General features: G+C 41.4%; 1 protein-coding gene and 1 long non-coding RNA gene across 6 annotated transcripts in view; one reads left to right on the top strand and one right to left on the bottom strand.

The window, feature by feature from the left end:
- The window catches only part of sdk2b (sidekick cell adhesion molecule 2b), an 892,722-nt gene that overhangs the window by 142,714 nt on the left and 724,979 nt on the right, over positions 1–25,029 (bottom strand). For all 4 annotated transcript variants that reach the window (XM_059653700.1, XM_059653701.1, XM_048555196.2 and 1 more), the window contains 5 exons: positions 21,396–21,511; positions 16,252–16,438; positions 1,880–2,017; positions 1,053–1,214; positions 27–152 (listed from right to left, as the gene is read on the bottom strand). In XM_059653700.1, the coding sequence (XP_059509683.1) occupies positions 27–152; positions 1,053–1,214; positions 1,880–2,017; positions 16,252–16,438; positions 21,396–21,511 (729 nt within the window). The remainder of the gene's footprint in view (positions 1–26; positions 153–1,052; positions 1,215–1,879; positions 2,018–16,251; positions 16,439–21,395; positions 21,512–25,029) is intronic.
- The window catches only part of LOC125463653 (uncharacterized), a 128,378-nt gene that overhangs the window by 71,412 nt on the left and 31,937 nt on the right, over positions 1–25,029 (top strand). The window lies entirely within an intron of this gene.

The raw sequence follows: 25,029 nt of genomic DNA, 5'->3' as shown, positions 1-25,029 counted from the left end.
ATAATTAGCTGAATCAAACTTCTCACCTGATGGCCTCGCCTCAATAACATATCGGCTAATTGGTGCGTTGCCGGCATCTCCACTGGACCAATGAATAGTTATGGCTGATCCATACCTGTAGATCAATGGCTCACCTGGGGGACCAGGAGCACCTTGAAGGAAAGCAAAACGTATCCAATCAATATAAACAGAATGTGACGCTGACTTTCACAAGAAATCCAAGCCAAGTTTTTTTTATCTGTAGTCAATGTTAAAATGGAAGAAATAATATCACTCATAAAAAATCTCAAAAACAGCAATGGGATAAATAACGAGACAACTTTATTTTGTGTGATACTGGCTGGGAGATGAAGGTTGGTCAGGAGAATTCCATTTCCATAGGTCCACTAAAACTCATATCACTTTCCATTTTAGAAAAAGGTTAAGTAATTGGAGAAGTGCAGTCCTAGGCTCCTTTTTAAATGATAAATGGCTTCCCTTTTGTTTGTCGTCTTCATTTCTAATTCAATGTAGGAAGCTCATGAAATTCTTCATCACAAAATCATTGAACCAGCTGCCTGATTCACTTCTTCCCCTCCATACTTCATGTGCTTGCGCCAAATCTCACATTTCTACATCCTAGTCATTATTCACAAATCCATTTGATGGTTGTGAGGTCATAGCAGTTATTCTTTGTCACCAGAACAAAGGGAACTCACAGGGCCAGCACAATAAACTACTTACTTGAAAAAAAAAGTTAGAAAGTAGAGCTTTTCTGGACAAAAAGCAGGATCTTTTTACATGTGAAATATTTAGAAAGGATATGGATTGTACGGAGACTGAACTATTCCGCAGCACTGACAGACTTGCCTGGAAAACAGCATTCTTAAACAACACTGTATAATTGCTTTATCTTTTGGACTTAGGATGCCGTGTGGAAATTAGGCTTCCAATTATCTATCACTCTGGCAGGATTTGAAGTTAATTCTAGGTTAATATTATAAATACTTGCAACACCAAACAATTCCAATGGTTTAGAATAATTTGGAGAATAATAAAAGAAATGGAGATACCTTCTCCTGGTCCAGTGGTGATATTTGCCTCAATTTCTGGTCCGTAGGTATATGTTTTTGCTTGAATTCGGTAAGTGTAAGTCACACCATCTGACAGGTCTTTAATTTTCATCCATCGAGGACTATTTCCCTTCACGTCCACAGTTACAATCTTACTGACACCTGCACAGAGAGAGAATTACTGAAACCAGCCAATTTGCAATAGACAAGGGCAACCTACATCTAACTGCAGATTAACTATGGAAGAAAGGCAAACAATAACAAGTTAATCACTTAGTAATCATACTAAGAAGTCATACATAGATCTGAAAACAGTCACATGCTCCCTAATGTGAATTTTTTTCTCTCTCTTGCCAATTTCTTTCTCCTCTTCTATGTACTTTCTGCTGTGGAATATTCACATATAAATTGGTATCCAATTGAATTTTTGCCAACTGACCACTACTCTTGATTAAATCTCATACGGCACGAGGGGAGTCCAGACTAAACACAGCATTCAGGCCAAGAGCAAAACGAAGTGCCAGCAAGTTTGGTATACTTGTTTTCTTCTTTCAATTTTCTCTTCTTTCTCACTGCATTTATTGTTTTGGTATTTTGTTCAAGCTGCTATTTCTTTTATTTCGATGATTTATTTCACAGCAAAATCACTGCTGGTGAACTCACTGTTCTGCAGATAATTAACTGCAGTAATACAAAACGGACTTAAAGGCAGATTGTAAAAATTAGATGACAATAAGGTGAATTCCTTCTGCTGTTCTTCAACCTTCTGCACATCGGTGTACTAGTTAAATAATCCATTTAGAATAGATTTACAAACTATATGTTACCATCAACAGGAGTGCAAGGCTCATAAACTAGTCGATATCCTTCAATTATTCCGTTTGGATACTTTGGGGCTCCCCAAGACACATTCACGGAGGTTGTTGTCAGTTCACTGAATCGAATATAACTTGGAGAGCTTGGAGCTGTTCATGGAAAAATAAAGTTGTGGATCAGTCACATTTATCTGTAATCTATAATCATACAATGATGAGAGACTGAATATTTGATGTGAGTTCTTTCTAAGATTGCACTATTAATAAAGATATATTAGTACTTAATATTTCCTATTTGCATCATATTCTCACATGGCATGTGGGGAGTCCAAACTAATCACAGCATTCAGGCCAAGAGTAAGGAAGTGTAGTTGAGAAGAAACAGACTGAGGCTAAAAAGTGAGGCAAAACTAAAAATGTTTGTTATGCCTCTGTATGAACTTATATTTTTGAAGAAATTGCATCCAAACAGATTTTCCGCCAACAGAATCTTACATTCTATTGTCAGGCATTTGTTCTCAACTTCTGTCAATGTCTCCCATTATAAACCCATAAGCCCAAATTCATTATGGAAATCGTGCTTATAAATATATCATGCTGAAAATACATCGACTGGTCAGTGAATCTCAGTTTATTACCTCACCACATGTTCCCAGCCAGTACAGAAAAATACACTTAAGCTTGAAGTAAATTTGCAGCTCTGCTTTCGAAATTGCTATTTGGTCTTGCCGTTTAATGACGAACAATATTTTCAAATTATAATGTTACATTAAAGATAGCATCAAATGGATAAGTTTAAAATGGAGCATGTTTTATATTTACTTATCCTTTTTCAGAGATTTGAGATGCAGTGGGTAGCATCTTTGCCTCTTAGCCAGAAGTTTCAGGTTTAAGTTACATCCTAGATGAAAGAAGGTCCATTCATAATATTGCCAAACAATGTGATTATCAATGTACAAATCCTTCCAACATACACCATTGGTCAGAGTAGGGAGATTCCTGATCAGCTATGTGATTGAAAGAAGAAAGAAGGAGCCTCTACCGTCACTATCCAAGTCTCTTGTCTCCAACTTGTATATTACAGTATATGCTACCATAACAACGTTGCCTCTCTGAATGATCTACAGCACCCACATTCTGTTTCAATTATATTCTACATTTGACTTCCACGTCACTTGAAGATTTCGTATTATCTTATTCTCTAATATGCATTACTGCTGGATATATATTAGAAAATATAAAGACAGGAGAAGGACGATAAGGAGGGAAGGGGTGGAGAATGGAGAGGGGAGAGGCAGGCTAAAGGGAGAAGGAAGAAAAGGAGTGAAAGAGACAGAGTGTTAATAAAATGGGAAGCAAAAGAGAGGGAAGAGACGGGGAAAGGGAAAAATAAGTGAATGTGGGTTAAGGGAGGGGAGTGGCAGGGAAAAATAGATGAGTAGGAGCATGATGGAATTGACAAGGAAACTGAAAGTCATGTTAATGAGTGAGTTGAAAGCAGGAGAACAGAAGAGGAAAGCTCGGATTATGGAATGATGAAGGGGACAGAGTGGTTAAAAGAGAAGCAAGAGAGGTGTGGGAGAGAGAAAGAGAAGAGAGAATCTTAAAATGATCCTTTTTTATTTTAAAAATTTACTTTGTTTATAAAAATCTTTTTATTCACACAGTTACTAGAGTTTTTAGATTCTGTACAGCCTTTACATATGGACAGCAAACAAACCCAAGGCATTTCTCACTTACACAAGACAATATTTATGCACAGTTTTGAGGCACTGGGAGGGTCTGATAACTGAATGGCACCCATTGTACTTTGGCACAAAGACCTTACATGCTGGTCTTTCCCCACTGCTTCTTGGCGGCAGCTGCCTCAAGCTTTGGTGCGTTCCTCACCATCCTGGATCTCAGAAGGTGCCAGCCTGTAACACTCGCTCAGGGTCAACTCCTTGCTCTGGATGACCAACAGGTTTCGGGCAGATCAAAGGGTGGCTTTCACTGAGTTCTGGGAGAACTGTTTTTTTTTAAATTTCAAAAACATATTTTATACATACAAAAATCTTGATATACACAGTCCCAGAGCAGTTTGATTCTGTACAGTCTTGGCATATTGAGAACAAATAAACATTGGAGTTTGATTCTCGTAACAGTTACAACAACCTGGAGGCATTTCTTACTTCCGCAACATATTATTTACACTCATTTCCTCCCTCCTCTCCACTAACCATTTAATTTGACCCTTGTAAATGCTTTCCTGCCTTCCCCCACTACTCCTTTACAACCTCTCCTTTAGCTCTGTCTTACTTTCACCTTTCAACCTTCCTTCCTCTCACTGCAGTGACATGAACATATATTCTAGGCTGACACTCCAGAGTAGTGCTTAGCAATTGCTATTCTGATGAAGTTGCTGCCTTTCAAATGTAATGTTTACTGACAGCTTTTGCTGCCTTGTCAGGACTGTGCACCAGGTCCTATAGATCAAATCAAAGAACAGCAAACAAGTTTTCCAAATATTGTGGCTATCATTTATTCTTCAACTGATTTAATTAAAATAGGTTATTATCACATTGGTAGTTCTGGTAACTTGCTTAGTAAAAACTTTATTTTGCCGCTTAGAACAGTGATTGTCAAGTAGTTTCAGATGTAAATGGAATCTTTACAGATTGTATTCCTTTTATAAACATTTTAGCCTATTACTCTGCCATTTTGCTGATTTGTTTCAACCTAGAAAGGACCTCTTCGTTATTTATAAATGACTTGGAGAGGAAGTGGAAGGGTGGGTTAGTAAGTTTGCCAATGACACAAGATTGGTGGAATTGTGGACAGCTTGGAGGAGTGTAGTAGGTTGCAGCGGGACATTGACACGATGCAGAGCTGGGCAAAGAAGTGGCAGATGGAATTCAACCCAGAAAAGTGTGAGGTGATTCATTTTGGAAGGTCGAATTTGAATGCAGAATACATTGATGGCAGGATTCTAAGTGGTGTGGAGGACCAGAGGGATGTCTGGGTCCACATCCATAGACCCCTCATATTTGCTACCCAAGTTGACAGGGTTGTTAAGAAGGCGTATGGTGTGTTGGCTTTCATGGGCAGGGGAATTGAGTTTAAGAGCCACGAGGTTATGCTGCAGCTCTATAAAACTCTATATAACTCTATTGGTTAGACCACATTTGGAATATGGAGTTCAGTTCCGGTCACTTCATTATAGGAAGGATGTGAAAGCTTTAGAGAGGGTGGAGAGGAGATTTACCAGGATGCTGCCTGGACTGGAGGGTGTCTTGTGAGGAAAGTTTGAGGGAGCTAGGGCTTTTTTCATTGGAGTGAAGAAGTCTGAGAGGTGACTTGACAGACGTGTACGAGATGATGAGAGGCTTAGATAGAGTGGGGCATAGCCAGAGGCTCTTTCTCAGGGTGGAAATGACTATTACAAGGGGCCTAATTTTAAGGTAATTGGAGGAAGGTATGGGAAGATGTCAGAGGTAGGTTCTTTACACAAAGGGTGGTGGGCGTGGAGAACGCGCTGCCGGCAGTGGTAGTGGAGTCAAATACTTTAGAGACTTTTAAGGGACTCTTGGATAAGTTCATGGAGGATAGTATAATGTAGGGTATGCAGGTAGTTTGATCTTGGTAGGATCATAGGTCAGCACAACATCATGGGCCGAAGGGCCTATACTGTGCTGTACTGATCTATGTTCTATTTGGCCTGTGAGTGCTTATCAGCTTCTTGCATTTCTTGAGAGACCAGTTATTTATGAGCATCAATAGACAATGAACATTTGTTTTGCGAAATTGTCTAAGACTTTAACCCAGTAACGTATGCATAAAAAACTATATGAATTTACTATGCTTCAAATAGTACCTAGAATGCTTGTATCTTTAAAGGATCGGCAGTGTACAACTCATACAATGCATGCTCTACCTCCAATATGCAATTTCAGTCATGTTGTACTCATTTATCTAGTAAAATACAGATTACTTCCACTCTGGAGGCTTCTATTAATCAAAACATATTTAGTAAAGTTGGAAAGATAGTAATGTGTCGATGTCAGAAATAATTCAAGCTTCTAATTTCACTTGTAGCCAAATAATCTATTTAATAATTATTTAATAGGAAATATATGGTGTTTTGAAGCAGCTCATGGTGGGCGGGTGTTAGCATTTCTTCTTTTTTAATGGGGCAAGACTTGGCATCTACCCATCAGTTCTCTTGCTAGTTACAACAAAGGTGAAGACCATTGCAAAATGTAATCGCACGTTGTGAAATTTGTTTCTCTGACATTGTGTTTTTGTATCCTTCATCTTACTGGGCTTTGCAATACGTGTACAGGGAGGATAGTTTTATGAGAATAATTGAAGGACAGTAGTAACAAACAACATTCACATAAAATCTATGACAGCTAAAATTGCATTGTCAATTTTTCTGCAATGAAGGCTTTTTATGTCTGCTTCCCTACTGTACCATAGTTTCTGATAAAACTTATTTTTTATTTTCTTGCTAAAAGGCAGCCCATAAAAAGACATTTAATAGTAGTTTCGCTCTGTGGCTTTCATAAGGAGCCTCATAAATGACAAAGATGTCAGCTGTAATTTTTCATTTTATGGATTCGTAATTTAAGAAACTGGCTACTTGTGACAGCTGAGATAGCTTAGTCTGACCATGTAGCCAAGAAAAATTCGAGGAGTGATCCCTGGTTTGTGTTTTCTGTTTCTGTTTTAGTTCCAGTGAAGAAGCAGGCATTGCACGGGTTATATAAACAATCGTGTGTTGAATACTATTCACCTATCCAGTAGAGTTTGACATTCAGGAACTCCCAGCTGCATCAGTAACAAACTGCAGATTTGGTTCCGCAAGAAAACAACTTCCCAATTAAACTTAATAGTCATGAAGGGGTTCCTGGCATTATGAATAAGGTGGAGTTTGAATTTGAGATGGATGATTAGATGGGAGATGTCAGAGTTTTTTTTTTAAGGGTGTAAGAATCTGAAAGGGTTAGTACTGAGCAGTGCCTTCAGCGCTACCCGATTTAGTGACTTGTTGGCAGAACAACTTATGATCCAAGTCCACCTCATCATCTCTGATACAATAGCTACTGTTCCTATGTAACATGTAACTTAATGCTACCATGCAACCACCTCTCGTTCAAAACAAGAGCCACTTCTCGTTAGGCCATTAAGTCATCTTCCTCTACCTCACTGGTTAAAGCAAACCGTGTATGTCCCTACAACTGAAGAAGACTGTGGTAGCAAAACTGTACACATGGTGAGGTTAAGACTCATTTTACAGTAGGAATGCTTGTCTTCATCTCAATCTTTTTCAAACGGCAGCAGTTAAACAAGTTAAAGTCAAGGAACAACTAGTTAAGAAACCAGTGGAAGATTCCACAAATTTCCAGAAATCTTCCTCAACCATGGGGGATCCCAAAGATAAAGCAGAATCCTTTTTTAAATCTCATACATGGTATCAAGTATCCCTGGTTAGGCCAGCATTTACTGATCCCAAACTGACCAGATTGCAATTAAGAATCAACCACAATACTGTGTGTTTTGAGTCAGCATAGGCCAAACTGGTTAAGGATGGCAGACTTTCTTCCTTAAAAGATATTAGTGAACAAGATAGGTCTTGGTAAAATTTCAGTCATGTCGGGTAGAGAGAGCCTGGAATGCACCACCAGAGGAAGTAGAGGAAGCAGACACAATAGCAGCATTCAAGAAACAGCTAGGCAAATACTTCAATCGGAAGGGAATAGAGGGATACACATCCTGTAAGTGAAGACAGGTTGAGTGTAGAAGGGCAAACTGTGTTGGCACAGGCTTGGAGGGCCAAAGGGCCTTTTCCTGTGGTATATTATTTTTTGTTCTTTGTTTACCAGCAATGCAGATACATGGTTGTCATTAGGGTGAGAATGGTATTTTTATTCAGATCGTCAAAAATTTAAATTTCTCCACCTGCCACTGTGGTATTCAAATCTATGTCTCCAGACATTAGCCTGAGGTTCTAGATGAGTTGTCCAGCAATGTTAACACTTCACCACCAGTTCCCCTTGAGATTAGCTATGTTGGCGTACAAAATTTGTTTCATACATTCAACATGATGGGAACCTGTGACTATACTGATTTGGCACTGTTACCAACACTGCAGAGAGTTCAGATCGTAAGAATCAACAGGTTGTGTGAGAAAGTACAAGTAATAAAATGGTCAATATTTTACACACTCCTTACACATGCTGACTGACAAATTGATAACTGATAAATTGAGCTCCCAAATTACAAGACAGTGAACAAATAGCTATGATTGATTGACAGTAGATATTGATCAGAATATTTGACTTCCTTATCTTCCCTGGAAGAATCCCCAACAACTGTGACAGACATCCTGTGAAGGCACAGTATTTAAACAGCTCCTGGAATGTGGGTGTATTTTTTTAATTTATAAAGATTTCATGTGTTTTTTTAATATAAGATGCTGAATGAAATTCTGATGGACACAAGCTGGGTATGCATTTGCCCAGAATGCATTATGTTGCTTTTGTTGATTTGAATTTGACAGAAATTCTTGTTTAGTTCCACTTCACATAGGCATCTACATTTTCAACATTGGGAAATACATGATAATATGACATGACAATAAACATGACAATAATAAAAGGCAGAACACAAATTTTCTTGTCTATGTCAAGGAGGATTTTGCAATATCATAAAGTACCTGAAAATAAGCTGAAAACTGTTTACACTGAGTCTTGAAGTATATTGGGAGTTCCTTGATGGTCTTGTAATGTGTGGAGGTAGAGAATCAAATATGTTAAGAATCAGCTCTCGCTTCAATGACCTCACGCAGAACCAGGATAAGACATAGACTAGTACATTCATCCAGTCAGATGTGGTCAACAAACAGTGAAAAATATACAAATTAATCAGCTGTGAGCAATGGATTGATGCAGTACCTAAGCTCTATTTTCACAGACAATTGGTCTCCACCTTCTTTCCAGCGGCTTTGAAATAGGCGCTTGCTAAATATGAGAAAGAATTAGTGACAGAATGCTAATGGAACCCAACCCTGAAAATGACTGAAGCTGCTCAATTGCCTCCATCCAATAACCAACAGATCCTCCACTGAGGATCCCTAGTTGGTCATTTGCAAATCAGTCTCGTAATTTTCAGCCAAAAGATTTGATCATGCATATGTGCATTTAGATGTATTTGCTTCAATTATGGCTCATGTAGGGGTGCTGGGCTGATCAGTGGGAGACTAGTTACAGTGTTGAGATGGGTTGAAGAAATCCCTGAAGTCATTTAGCCTCATCATAGTAGAAACAAGGTGGCACCTTGCACCAAAATGCACCAATTACCACTGGTAAATTTGGAATATGATTTCAGGATTTAGCAGTTAGAAGCATTTGAAAAATTTACCTGGCATAGCTGTGAGATATTCTGGTGAACCTACAGTGATAATTCAAGCTTGGCTGGCTTATGGGTCCATTTGTAAAGAGAAGGTAAAATTTCTGTATCAGGACTTCAATATTCAGAACTGACCTCACTGTCCTTATGAGTGATTGAATGCTGACAGCTGCATATATCATCACATAGTCTCCATTACTTCTCCTGCAACCTGGATTATTCCAAAATGGTTTCAAATTGTGCTCTGAACAGTAACAGCCAATTTGATAACACTCAGCTTTTGATGATGTGCATGTCACTCCTGATCTCTGTACCTTTGTATTTTCTAAGATTTCTAGCACTGCTTCAAAGTCATTGTATGGCCATCTTTTGCTTTCTGCATTCTGTTGCTAACAGATGGGTAACTTTTCAAGACTGTGATGTCAGCCTGGGTTGACCTATGGTAAAAAAAAGGTCACAAATGGCAAAAGAGTTTGCATGTTTCAAACATCATATCATGATGAGAGAGACACACTTTGGTGAAACTCCTGAGGACCAAGAGAATTGATTATTGTTTTTAATTCTCATTCCACTTTTCATATATCTTTGACCAATAAAGACAGTGAAATCATCAACTATTTGAGCAATTGGAGACTGGAAGAAAATGAAATGTTTCTCAACTGTTTTAGAGTTGGAGTAGAGTATTTAATTTGTGTACTATTTTCCTAATCTTTTAAATCTGAAACATTTGTTTCAAAATAGAAGTAAAGAAAGATTTGCATGTATTTAGCATTTTTCAGGGTCTCAATGTCCTAAAGCACTTCTCAACCAACAAAATACCTTTGAAGTGTAATCATTGCAGTAGTGCAGAAGAGCCTGCAGCCAATTTATGTACAGCAAGTTCCCACAAGCAGCAAATGATAATGACTGGATGATCTGTATTTAATGAGCTTTGTTGAGAGATAAATATTGCTCATGGAACAAGGTAAACTTTCTGTTCTTCTCTGAATAGTAACACTGGACCTTTATGTGTACCTAAGAGGGAAGGTGGGGCCTCAATTTAAATCCTTGTCTCAAAGACAGAATCTTTGACAATACAGGACTCCATCAGTGCTGCAGTGAAGTCACAATGAAAAATATGCTTGTAAAATATGTGTATTCCCATGTCAATTATTTGAAGTGCTTGCTATTTCTCTGGAAACGTTTTTAAAATAACTAACTTTCTGAAGCAACATTTTACAAGACTGGCAAACTTTATTCTTTCATAGTATATGAGTGGCATTGTTACCCATCCCTAATTATAGTTGAACTGAACAGGCTGCTAGGTTACTTTAGAGGGCAGTTAACTGTCAAGCACTTTGCTGTGGATCTGGAGTCACAAATAGGCCAGACTGCAGATTTCTTACCCCAAAGGGTATTAGTGAACCAGATTTAACATCAATCAGTGGCAGTTTCCTGATTAAGATTAGTTTTCAATTTCAAATTTGATCATTGAATTACAATATTACCAGCTACCCTGTCACCTGGCCCAGTCCAGTAATGTCACCACCAGGCCATTAACTCCCCACTCAATCAATACTGCATTACATTACTGCTCTGTCAGATGACATGATTATTCCATTGCGCATCAGTGGTGGAACTTTAATTTCTATCTTGGTTTTAGTTCACGATCAGTGCTATTTTGGTTTACATCCCAAGAATCCAGAATCATGAGCTGGCTCCTGAATGTACACAGCTAAATCCAGCTCCCTTACTTCAAGTTCAGACTGGGTTTTCATGAAAATGTCACTCATTCCTGGAATTCAAACTAAAGCAGTCTTGAGATTAAGCCTAAGATAATAAAATGTGAGGCTGGATGAACACAGCAGGCCAAGCAGCATCTCAGGAGCACAAAAGCTGACGTTTCGGGCCTCGAACCTTCATCAGAGAGGGGGATGGGGGGAGGGAACTGGAATAAATAGGGAGAGAGGGGGAGGCGGACCGAAGATGGAGAGTAAAGAAGATAGGTGGAGAGGGTGTAGGTGGGGAGGTAGGGAGGGGATAGGTCAGTCCAGGGAAGACGGACAGGTCAAGGAGGTGGGATGAGGTTAGTAGGTAGCTGGGGGTGCGGCTTGGGGTGGGAGGAAGGGATGGGTGAGAGGAAGAACCGGTTAGGGAGGCAGGGACAGGTTGGACTGGTTTTGGGATGCAGTGGGTGGGGGGGAAGAGCTGGGCTGGTTGTGTGGTGCAGTGGGGGGAGGGGATGAACTGGGCTGGTTTAGGGATGCAGTAGGGGAAGGGGAGATTTTGAAACTGGTGAAGTCCACATTGATACCATATGGCTGCAGGGTTCCCAGGCGGAATATGAGTTGCTGTTCCTGCAACCTTCGGGTGGCATCATTGTGGCAGTGCAGGAGGCCCATGATGGACATGTCATCAAGAGAATGGGAGGGGGAGTGGAAATGGTTTGCGACTGGGAGGTGCAGTTGTTTGTTGCGAACTGAGCGGAGGTGTTCTGCAAAGCGGTCCCCAAGCCTCCGCTTGGTTTCCCCAATGTAGAGGAAGCCGCACCGGGTACAGTGGATGCAGTATACCACATTGGCAGATGTGCAGGTGAACCTCTGCTTAATGTGGAATGTCATCTTGGGGCCTGGGATGGGGGTGAGGGAGGAGGTGTGGGGACAAGTGTAGCATTTCCTGCGGTTGCAGGGGAAGGTGCCGGGTGTGGTGGGGTTGGAGGGCAGTGTGGAGTGAACAAGGGAGTCACGGAGAGAGTGGTCTCTCCGGAAAGCAGACAGGGGAGGGGATGGAAAAATGTCTTGGGTGGTGGGGTCGGATTGTAAATGGCGGAAGTGTCGGAGGATAATGCGTTGTATCCGGAGGTTGGTAGGGTGGTGTGTGAGAACGAGGGGGATCCTCTTGGGGCGGTTGTGGCGGGGGCGGGGTGTGAGGGATGTGTCGCGGGAAATGCGGGAGACGCGGTCAAGGGCGTTCTCGATCACCGTGGGGGGAAAGTTGCGGTCCTTAAAGAACTTGGACATCTGGGACGTGCGGGAGTGGAATGTCTTATCGTGGGAGCAGATGCGGCGGAGGCGGAGGAATTGGGAATAGGGGATGGAATTTTTGCAGGAGGGTGGGTGGGAGGAGGTGTATTCTAGGTAGCTGTGGGAGTCGGTGGGCTTGAAATGGACATCAGTTACAAGCTGGTTGCCTGAGATGGAGACTGAGAGGTCCAGGAAGGTGAGGGATGTGCTGGAGATGGCCCAGGTGAACTGAAGGTTGGGGTGGAAGGTGTTGGTGAAGTGGATGAACTGTTCGAGCTCCTCTGGGGAGCAAGAGGCGGCGCCGATACAGTCATCAATGTACCGGAGGAAGAGGTGGGGTTTGGGGCCTGTGTAGGTGCGGAAGAGGGACTGTTCCACGTAACCTACAAAGAGGCAGGCATAGCTGGGGCCCATGCGGGTGCCCATGGCCACCCCCTTAGTCTGTAGGAAGTGGGATTAAGCCTGATGTTTATTTCAGATTCCAACAGTTCTCACTTTTAAAAATAAACCTGCACTTTTAAAATATGAAATTCTGTATAACTTAAAAAGAAACTACAGTTGCTTACAAGATAATAAAATGTGAGGCTGGATGAACACAGCAGGCCAAGCAGCATCTCAGGAGCACAAAAGCTGACGTTTCGAGCCTAGACCCTTCATCAGAGAGGGGGATGGGTTGAGGGTTCTGGAATAAATAGGGAGAGAGGGGGAGGCGGACCGAAGATGGAGAATAAAGAAGATAGGTGGAGAGAGTATAGGTGGGGAGGTAGGGAGGGGATAGGTCAGTCCAGGGAAGACGGACAGGTCAAGGAGGTGGGATGAGGTTAGTAGGTAGATGGGGGTGCGGCTTGGGGTGGGAGGAAGGGATGGGTGAGAGGAAGAACCGGTTAGGGAGGCAGAGATTGGTTGGACTGGTTTTGGGATGCAGTGGGTGGAGGGGAAGAGCTGGGCTGGTTGTGTGGTGCAGTGGGGGGAGGGGACGAACTGGGCTGGTTTAGGGATGCAGTTGGGGAAGGGGAGATGTTGAAACTGGTGAAGTCCACATTGATACCATTAGGCTGCAGGGTTCCCAGGCGGAATATGAGTTGCTGTTCCTGCAACCTTCGGGTGGCATCAGTGTGGCACTGCAGGAGGCCCATGATAGACATGTCATCTAAAGAATGGGAGGGGGAGTGGAAATGGTTTGCGACTGGGAGGTGCAGTTGTTTGTTGCGAACTGAGCGGAGGTGTTCTGCAAAGCGGTCTCCAAGCCGCCGCTTGGTTTCCCCAATGTAGAGGTAGCCACACCGGGTACAGTGGATGCAGTATACCACATTGGCAGATGTGCAGGTGAACCTGTGCTTAATGTGGAATGTCATCTTGGGGCCTGGGATAGGGGTGAGGGAGGAGGTGTGGGGGCAAGTGTAGCATTTCCTGCGGTTGCAGGGGAAGGTGCCGGGTGTGGTGGGGTTGGAGGGCAGTGTGGAGCGAACAAGGGAGTCACGGAAACAGTGGTCTCACCTGCACATCTGCCAATGTGGTATACTGCATCCACTGTACCTGGTGTGGCTTCCTCTACATTGGGGAAACCAAGCGGAGGCTTGGAGACCGCTTTGCAGAACACCTCCGCTCAGTTCGCAACAAACAACTGCACCTCCCAGTTGCAAACCATTTCCACTCCCCCTCCCATTCGTTAGATGACATGTCCATCATGGGCCTCCTGCAGTGCCACAATGATGCCACCCGAAGGTTGCAGGAACAGCAACTCATATTCCGTCTGGGAACCCTGCAGCCTAATGGTATCAATGTGGACTTCACCAGTTTCAACATCTCCCCTTCCCCTACTGCATCCCTAAACCAGCCCAGTTCGTCCCCTCCCCCCACTGCACCACACAACCAGCCCAGCTCTTCCCCCCCACCCACTGCATCCCAAAACCAGTCCCTGCCTCCCTAACCGGTTCTTCCTCTCACCCATCCCTTCCTCCCACCCCAAGCCGCACCCCCATCTACCTACTAACCTCATCCCACCTCCTTGACCTGTCTGTCTTCCCTGGACTGACCTATCCCCTCCCTACCTCCCCACCTATACTCTCTCCACGTATCTTCTTTACTCTCCATCTTCGGTCCGCCTCCCCCTCTCTCCCTATTTATTCCAGTTCCCTCTCCCCATCCCCCTCTCTGATGAAGGGTCTAGGCCCGAAACATCAGCTTTTGTGCTCCTGAGATGCTGCTTGGCCTGCTGTGTTCATCCAGCCTCACATTTTATTATCTTGGAATTCTCCAGCATCTGCAGTTCCCATTATCTCTGATACAGTTGCTTACAGATTGTTATTGTTAGCGTTTTTGCAAATATTTTTGCACCTTATTCCCTGTCGATATGCAAAACAAATGTTGAAGGTTAAATGCATTTACTAAGAATCATTATAGTTATACTTTCATTCCTTTGCTGAAAGTGCTGATTTTGGGTACAATTGTACAGATGTTGGCAACTTTTTAATGTGGCATATGAGTGTCCTTGTTTCATGTGCTATCCTGGGCAAGTGTTGTTGAACTGGGCATCTATTTGCGTTATAGCAGCCAAGCCCAATCAAATCCTCAGCTGGCAGCAATAAATCCATGTTTGGCATTATGGATTATTGAGTTGCAATAAGACAGCTAATATTTACTTTCCCTGAATTAGCAGTGGTCAGTTAACATAAGGCACGTTAGCAATTTCATCTCAGGTTTTCCTGATATATAACACTGCTCAACATAATCAGAACAATCACAGTTTTCACATATGTCTTATTTTTGGGGAATGATATCCACAAAATTCATAGACTGCATCAATGCAAAGAGGCTGAAATACAGAATGTCAACAGGACATCTATGATTTCATGCTATTTTTATCAATAAATTAAATCCAAGTTGCAAGTCATTTTCGTGAGTAGTGTTAGAAAGGAAATAGGTAATGGGAATATTGTTTTAAAGAGGCATATGATTTGATAATCAATATTAAAATACTTAAATAGCCCTGTTTAAATATAGATTGAAATAGGTTAATTGCAATTCCAGCTTTCTACTCTAATGTATTTACATTAATTAATGGGAACAATATTCATTTTGTGTAAAGGTGTCTTTGAACACAAATTTCAGTCCCGTACATTTTTACAATGTGTGCTTTAGCGAGGCTTGTACAACCCAACTTTCTAGAAATGTTACCACAAAAATAAAATGCTGCACAAGCTAGCAATGTGAAATAAAAACAAATGCTGAAAGTATTCAGTAGGTCAGGCTGCACCTGTGAAGTGCAAACAGAGTCTCAAACCTTCCAGTATTGATACTATCAGAGATACGACCAGTGATGCATATCAGGGTTCTGTGGAAGTCCTGACCTGTTGACCTCTGTGGGAATTGCCTGGGCATTGTTAATAGGCATTTCGGATTCCAATGAGCATTTATTCTGCTCTCTGGGGCCCTCCGCAAATGTCTTCAAATTTGAGTCAGAATCACAGATTTTGGACAGTTCCAATGTATTTACCCGAGTAGTTAGTCAAGAAATGACAGACAGAAGTATACTAATCCTTAGGTAGTTCCAGAACTGTCATCCCAATAACGGATCCCCTGACAAACTCTTGACTAACCGCTGATATTGGAAATATCCTCCATCTCCCTCCACTATCACCCACCAACAATCCTGACCACCCAGGCACATCCCTGGATCTGACTGCCACCTTTTCAATTTCCCACTGTGCTGCCACACCACCAGAACCCGTCTCTTCATCATCCGCCACTCCAGTTACCTCACCCACCCTACCTACTCACTTATGCTTCCAACTATAAACCCTAAAAAAAACTTCTTAAAGATGAAGTATGACACTGAAGCCAGTGATTGAACAATTTGAGTCATTCCTCAATTACCACCATGCATAGAATGCTTGTATGAATGCAAGTTATAGAAAGTTAATTTTTTTTTGTCACTTTATGACTGGCTTATCCAATAGTTGTAGTTCTTTTAAATTATTTTGATACACTCACCTGCCTGTTGTGTCCGGCTCCTAATTGGTATACTTCTAGGACCATCACCAGCGGCATTAAATGCACTCACACTGATCAGGTAGGTAGTGTATCCTGTTAGATTCTTGAGCTTCACATTGGTTTCAGGAAGGAAAAGGGTCTTCAGTTTTTCTGTCTCATTTTGTCGCTGAAATTCCCAGTAGTAAATCTACAAGAAAAGCCGTGTCTTAGAGCACTTTGAAAAACTTCAGTCTCATAACTTTATCCCAAACTAATCATGTGAAAAAATCCATTTAAACGTAACTTTTTATGTAACATATCTGTAACATGAAAGAAACTTCAAAAGGTCTTGTAACCTTAGCTATTGTTTTCTTGCCTTTTCTAAAAGTGGGCAAGTACAATTAAAATAATCAATTGTAATTATCTTTCATTTAGTGAGTCACTAAAAATAATTTATTCAAAACCTGTAATCTCGATGATATTATAATGTTGTAACTATCGCAAATGAAATTTGGTGGAATTAATCAGTGATGTCAGTTCCTCACTGTCACCTCAGTTGCAACTGCATTGATAGCTATTATTGAGCATATCAATAATGAATATTAGCAATTGCCTAATTGATATTAAGTAATTAATCATCAAAAATGATCTGGCGCTGCTGGATATATACAGCTGCGATGCATTGCTCTTGCAGAGAGGTTGGCAACATCAAAGATAAGTTTGCATGAGGCTGTGGTGGGGAATCCTCAATATCACAGAGGCCAAAATGAACATGTCAAGTTTATTCAGGTCAGTAGCTGGGAAGATCAGGCTTAAAGAAGACTTAGCTCTCAACATCTCAGTTAATTCTGGTAGAAAATTGGATACTAAGCTACTTAGCTAAATTAACAAGGCATGTTGCAGAAGATGCAATGAACACACCAAAATATTGTGTCCAAGTCTCAAGTCAGACATTCAACCCTTTTATATGATGTAGAAGAGAGCCATGAGGATGACATCTAGCGCTGGTTGTCTTATGAAGAAAGATTTGTATTTGTATTTCTCAATTTTGAAAGGAAGCTATCAAGTTGGATTCTAATAGTTGTATATAAGGTAGCAAATGGTACAGTAAAACTAAATTATGGAACACTGCTTCTTGGCCTTTTCACTGTAATGTAACATTGCATAAGGAAAAAGCAGCGTCCCTTTGATGAAAGATGATTCTTCAATATCAGGCTTTTTTTTACACAAAAGGTTACATATATGCAGATTATATTTCTACTTCACACATTGAAGGCAAACATGGAAAAGCTAAACGCATAATTGATTGTGATGAAGTAAGAAACTGATGGTTTTCCAGATGGCTGTTGATGGGCCAAATAATGTTCCTTTTTAGTGATTTTTCAAAATCTTGTGAACTGCAATAAAAAGTTTAAAAAGTAGACATTATGCTTTACTTACAAAGGAAGACAGATAATATTACCCACAGGCATTTTGAATTAAGGACTTTAAAATACTATACTGCTTTCAAAGTTGGGCATGAAGTTGTATGATCCATTGTTGGTCACGGGGGAAAGATTAAAGAGAATACATTCCAACTTCACACTATCACATGATGCAATTTGGGAATGAACATTCTCAATTTATAATGTACTATAAATGAATAAAGCTCAGTACAGAAATAGGGTTGTTTTCTTTTTTGTTAAATCTGAAGAAAAGGATGTAAAAATTGATTTGCAGTGACTTAATGGGTACACAAGTGAAGTCTTGTCAAGAAAGAAAGTAACAAAGGCATACGTAAGAATTTCAACAGCAATTGGGCTGAGGGAGAAATGAGGCAGTGCCTCCAATTTCTATATTTTACATTGATAATATAAATGAATCTGATGCACTTCAATTACTGACTGACACACATACAAATTTAAATGTCACACTCAAAGTAAGTACAACTTTAAAATAAAAAAAAGTCATTTTGTTTGTTAATTGATCAGTGAAAGACAGAGCAGTCATAATTGGTAGCTTCAAAGGAACATACCAAATGAACATCAGCAGCAGAACGGTATATTTGGACTTTGTATGGAGCATCCTGTCAAAGCAATATATTTTCTGACATATCTTAAACAGTATTCTAAGGCTTCTGTTCTTATATTCACGTAATCTCGCACGTTGCCTATGTTTTTCACAGGTTTGCACAAATTAAAAAGACACGACATACAAGAGATCATACAATCTTAAAGCATAGGGGGAGGTCATTTAGCTCAAGAGAATGAGCCAAAGGACCGGAATCAGTGATTCTGTACTTCCACATGCATGAAAATTCAGGTCAAGGAGTCTGAATGTCATCTATTAAAAAGAGTGCTGCAAATGCATTGTAACAAACCAAAGGAAAACAGATCAATATAGGGCTTTCGTGAACACACCATCCTTACATAATTCAATCAGTCTTGGTCATAACCCTGCTATACTTGTAAAAGAGCCACTGTCTTCAACCATCTAATGAATTATCTTTCTAATCCTACAATTAACCTCTTGTGTACTTCTCCTCCAGTGATTATGAGAGACTGTGATTGTTATTTTTTAAAAAGTGATTACATCATGCTATTTTCTTTTAAACAGCAGAAATTACAAGTATTCTGATTTTTAAAAAAATGTTTAATATCTTAAACTCTTACCAATGGTGACATAAAAATGTTAGGTCTAGGCTGAGGCTATTGATGATTCACACAGTTTTGGTTAAGCGACAAAGGCCAATGACATACCAGTTTTAATGACACCAACCTCAAAATTTATAAAGCTCCTCTAACATAATAATATCCCAACACTCTTCCAGGAAAATGATAAAACAAAATATAACCCCAAGCTAGATAAAGGAGATATTGGGTCAGAGACCAAAAGCTTGTTAAAAGAGGGAGGTTTTCTGAAGTTTTTTTAAAGGAAGGATGTAGACAGATTGGGTTCTAGGCAATTGAAGATGTGCTGCTCATTGGTGGGAAGAAAAGGTCAGAATTAGAAAAATACAGATATTCCAGGGACAGAAGTAGGAAGCAGTTAAGCCACACAGGGATTTGAAAACAAGGAGGAGAATTATAAAACAAATCATTGCTTTCCTGGGGCCAACCTAAATTTGTAAACACTGAATGATAGGATAGCAGGAGGAGGCTGGGACAGAGGAAGACTTGAATGATGTTACAGAAATGGAATAGAGGGTTCTAGTGGTGGCATGAATGTGGGGTCAGAGGTTTATCTCAAGTCAAGTGTAACACCAAGAAGAGGAGTGAAGTCAGTAGTGAGGGAATGGAGTTTGAACTGACAACCATAAAAATAGTCTTGGTTTTCCCACTAAATAGCTTGAGAAAAACTGCTCCTCGTCCACTACTGGATGTCAGATAAGTAGTCTGATTAGTAACAGCGGAAGAGTCAAGCATGGTTGTGGTGAGTCTTGTCCAGTAGGAACAGATATGAACTGAGATGCTTCTGTATATCATGAGGTAACAAAGACATCAGCAGTCATGTGGAAGAAACTGTGAGGAAATGAGGAGTAGTCCGTTGGAGTGTGAGATATACTTACAGGGAACAGTAATAAATATATTTGTGTAAATGGAAGAGTTGCTGAGTCAGAAAGCAGAAACTCATAGATAGGAGGAAACCAGGACAGACCACAAGCTACTGGCCTGGACAAGGACTTCCCTATCTCCACAAAGTGCAGAACAGAACTCCAAGCAACAAGCTTCAAAGGAACATAAACCAGTTAAGTAGAGGTTGGTGTCAGCATACATGTGGAAACAACAGTGAGCTTTTGGATAATGTCACTGAGGGACAGCTTGTAGATTCAGAATAGGAGGAAATAACCAACTTGTACTGAATTAGTTTTATCTCAATGGGGTTAATAACAGATGCATTATAATTCTCCTCACCATTCTTGGATCAAGGAGAGGAAGAAATATCAGCGCGCTTTCACAATTTAGCAGTCATATCATGAGAATCAGTGGAGGACAGGTTTGCACTCATCTCTGAAAATTGTGTAGCAGACCTCACTTCTTATCAGCAATATGGAAGAACAGCACCAGACTGCAGAAATTTAACAAGATAATTCAGCCACCACCTTATCAAGGACAATCGAGAATGGGAAACAAATGCTAGCCTTACCATCAATGCTCACATCCCAAGAGCAAAACATAAAACAAAAGAGGCTTTGTATGGACATGAAGTCAATCCAGACTGTGTCATATGATACACTGTTCAGCTTTGCACAGCCTCAGTGGCAATAACTGGTTTATGTTCCCTGGAAGATTGTGGCTCAGGGTCCCATTCTGGACACTGGAGAAATAGCCATTCTTGTTTCTTCTTGGAAATATGTGGCCTGTAATGGTTTTCCCTTGTTTATGAGTGACTGTTGTCTTATTCTAGGCAATTATATGAACTCTTTTATTTGAATATTCTGCATAATATTGTTGTCTGTAATCTCACTTGTACAAACTTGGAGTGGCATAGTGGCTCGGTGGCTAGCACTGCTGCGTCATACTGCTAGAGACTCCAGTTCTCCCTGATTCTGTGTATCCTACCTCCGACAATCCACAGATGTGCAGGTAAGGTGGATTGGCCATACTGAATTGTCTTATAGTGTCTGGGGTTGTGCACGCTAGGTGGATTAGCCATGGGAAATGCAGACAGAGTAAGAGGTTGGGTCTGGGTGGGATCATCTTCAAAAGGTCAGTGTGGACTTGATGGTTGAATGGTCTGCTTCCACACTATAGGGATTCTATGATCTCATCTCTTGTTTACAGTCTGTTGAAAGTGACTATTGATGTCACTGTTATATTTATTCAGCATTTAATTAACAATATAATGAGAATGGATACCATAATAATCTAAGTATTCAAAAATAATCCACTGACTATAAAACTCTGGGGAACATTTTTCAGATACAAAAGGCTCGAAGTAAATTCAATGTTTCTTTGCAGCTCCATGTGTAAACTAACGTGTTATTCAGTTTGTACATCTGTCCTGTGTAATGGTAATGAAATATATTTTCAGCATCCTATACAAGCCTCTTTGCACAGTCCATTTAGTTTTCATTCAAAGCTTTTTACAGGACCATGTATACAAGGTTTCATGAACTGTTCTTGTCCTTATGTAATTATTTGAGCTCCTTTCTCTCTCCACGATTTTGCTCAAATTGCCTATACCTTATATCCTTGTATATCTCCATTCTGTGCTTCAGGTGGAGGAGGGTCCCAAGTCAGGTCCAACTGTGTTGCTGTTGAGCTTTGCACCTGAACATTTTGAGATGGTGCAGTGGGGACTAAATTAAAAAAAATAGTGGAGGTATTAAGCACAACAATAAAAACACATTGCTGATGTACATGTAAAGTATGAGAAGACACCATTTAAAATATCACAACTTTCCACATTTGACAAAAATGTTAAGTTTAAATAATACCTCTACTCCCTTGGTTTGGCTTAGATTCACAGAATCTTACGACAAAAGAGACTTTATGTTTTTTCATATCAATGGCACTCATAAAAAAAGCTAATTGATTTATTCTCCCCCAATTATACTTAGCTCTACTTCTCCATCACCATCATAGATCCTATGACTGTAACTGTAACTGATTATTTGTCCCAAATTGTAGCTCAATGTTGATAAGGCTGTTTTGATACCCAATAAAAACTCTGCATTCTAAGAGATTCCATTCCTGTTCCTAGATGCCAAATCATGTTCAAACTGATAGTGTGCATTGTTACACTCAAACTTATCTTTAAAACATAGATTTGGTCAATCAAGAACAGCCACCTGCGGTCCAAAATATAACTCATTCTCTATCAGACACCGAGATAACAAAGTGTGGAGCTGGATGAACACAGCAGGCCAAGCAGCATCTTAGGAGTACAAAAGCTGATGTTTCGGGCGTAGACTCTTCATCAGAAAAGGGGAATGGGGGGAGAGTTCTGAAATAAACAGGGAGACGGGAGAGGCGGATCGAAGATGGATAGAGGAGAAGATAAGTGGAGAGGAGACAGACAAGTTAGAGGGGTGGGAATGGAGCATGTAGAGGTGAGTATAAGTGGGGAGGTCAGGAGGGGATAGGTCAGTCCAGGGAGGATGGACAGGTTAAGGGGGCGGGATGTGGTTAGTAGGTAGGAAATGGAGGTGCGACTTGAGGTGGGAGGAGGGAATAGGTGAGAGGAAGAACAGGTTAGGGGGATGGGAAGGAGCTGGGCTGGTTTTGGGATACAGTCGGGGGAGGAGAGATTTTGAAGCTTGCAGGAAATGCGGGAGACAGGGTCGAGGGTGTTCTTGACCACTGCGGGGGTTGGGGGGGGGGGTGGAGATTGCAGTTATTGAAGAACGAGGACATCTGAGATGTACGGGAGTGGAATGCCTCATCCTGGCAGCAGATGCGGCAGAGGCAAAGGAATTGGGAATATGGGATGGAATTTTTGCAGGAAGGTGGGTGGCACCACAACTCATCCCTCACATCCCGTCCCCGTAATAACTGCCAAAAGAGAATCCGCCTCGTCCTCACATACCACCCCACCAACCTCCGGATACAACGCATCATCCTCCGACACTTCCGCCATCTACAATCTGACCCCACCACCAGAGGCATTTTTTCATCCCCACCCTTGTCTGCCTTCTGGAGAGACCACTCTCTCCACGACTCCTTTGTCTGCTCCACACTCCACGCCCCCCCCAACCCCACCACAGGCACTTTTCCCTGCAACCGCAGGAAGTGCTACATTTGCCCCCACACCTCTTCCCTCACCCCCATCCCAGGCCCCAAGAAGATTTTCCACATCAAGCAGATGTTCACCTGCACATCTGTCAATGTGGTACACTGCATCCGCTGTACCCGGTGTGGCCTGCTCTACATCGGGAAAACCAAGCAGAAGTTTGGGGACCGCTTTGCAGAACACCTCCGCTCGGTTTGCAATAAACAACTGCACCTCCCAGTCGCAAACCATTTCTACTCCCCCTCCCATTCCTTAGATGACATGTCCATCCTGGGCCTCCTGCAGTGCCACAATGATGCCACCCGCAGGTTGTAGGAACAGCAACTCATATTCCGCTTGGGAACCCTGCAGCCCAATGGTATCAATGTGGATTTCACAAGCTTCAAAATATCCCCTCCCCCCATTGCATCCCAAACCAGCGCAGCTCGTCCTCGCCTCCCTAACCTGTTCTTCCTCTCACCTATCCCCTCGTCCTACCTCAAGCCGCACCTCCATTTCCTACCTACTAACCTCATCCCACCCCCTTGACCTGTCCATCCTACCCGGACTGACCTATCCCCTCCCTACCTCCCAACCTATACTCACCTCTACAGGCTCCATCCCCCCCACTTTAAGTTGTCTGTCTCCTCTCCAAGCGCTTGGCCTGCTGTGTTCATCCAGCTCCATACTTTGTTATCTCGGATTCTCCAGCATCTGCAGTTCCCATTATCTGTGTCTCCTCTCCACCTATCTTCTCCTCTATCCATCTTCGATCCACCCCCCTCTCTCTCCCTATTTATTTCAGAACACTCTCCCCATCCGCCTTTTCTGATGAAGAGTCTAGGACTGAAACATCAGCTTTTGCGCTCCTAAGATGCTGCTTGGCCTGCTGTGTTCATCCAGCTCCACACTTTGTTATCTCGGATTCTCCAGCATCTGCAGTTCCCATTGTCTCTATCAGACACCGTCTACTGCTGAGATCCTCATTTGTGCTTTTGTCATTTCTAGCCTTGAAATGTTAATGCTTCTTTGTTGAGCTAAACACAGACTAAACAACAACTCATTTCAGACTTTGGTCTCCTTATCCTATCCCAGTTTAAACCTCACTAATCCATGATTCTGAACACCAACAAACTTATCCCTTAACATCAAAATTATCAATCATTCTGTAGTTTTTCCTTTGGTGTAACCATTTCTACTTACATTGTTTGCTTTTCATAGCTGACAGAAATTTTCTTCCTCTCTTCTTTTTCTGTACCTCCAGCAGCTTTATTGAAACTTATTTCTACGGTATATTCAATCACATTGCCAAATTTAAATAACTTTTTAATCTGCTTGGATAGACTTCAAACTGTAAGATAGCTAAGTGCAACTTGCTATAGTAAACATGCCACGAGCATCTAAACTTCTGCTTAATGTTTGTCCATGCAATTGCTTATTTTAGAAAAAATAACAAACTGGCTAAAACAACATATTTGGCTTTTGTCATCAATTAATTGCCACAGCCACAGGTTAGTTCTTGCAATTTTCGAGCTCTCACCCTCAGGAAAGTTATTAGGGGAGTATGTTTAATTAAACTATGGTTCTTCACAAAGAGAAAGGAAATATAGGCGAGGTCATTTCAACAGGAGCTTCATACTGACTTGGTCAACTGTTCACTCTCTTAGCTGAAGACTAGTATGTGTTCAGTAAATACACAACAGCAAGCATTTTTGAAATGTGCACAATCCATACCAATTAGCTCATTAACATGCTCAACTGGCAGTAACTTAATAAAATAGAGGGCAGGCTGTCAACTTTGGCAGTGACCACCTTCTATGTTATTGGAACTAGGCTGGTGTTCGGCAGGAAGGTAGTGGATTGGCCACCCAGAACAGTATACTATCTACAAACCTCAAAAAACATATTCAGTAAGGGGCAAATTACTGCAGATGCTGGGATCTAAGCTGCAAACAAAAGTGCTGGAGATCACAGCAGGTCAGGCAGCATTCATGGAGAGAGAGCAAGCTAACGTTTTGAGTTTAGATGACTCTTCATCAGAGCTGAAGTGAAGTGTGGAGAGGACAGCATTTATGCTTTAGTATGAGGGGGGAGGTTGGAATGCTG

This window comes from Stegostoma tigrinum, chromosome 22 (genome assembly GCF_030684315.1).
Source record: "Stegostoma tigrinum isolate sSteTig4 chromosome 22, sSteTig4.hap1, whole genome shotgun sequence".
NCBI lineage: Eukaryota > Metazoa > Chordata > Chondrichthyes > Orectolobiformes > Stegostomatidae > Stegostoma > Stegostoma tigrinum.
Note: the sequence above shows the minus strand (reverse complement) of the source record. Positions and strands in the feature narration are given on the sequence as shown.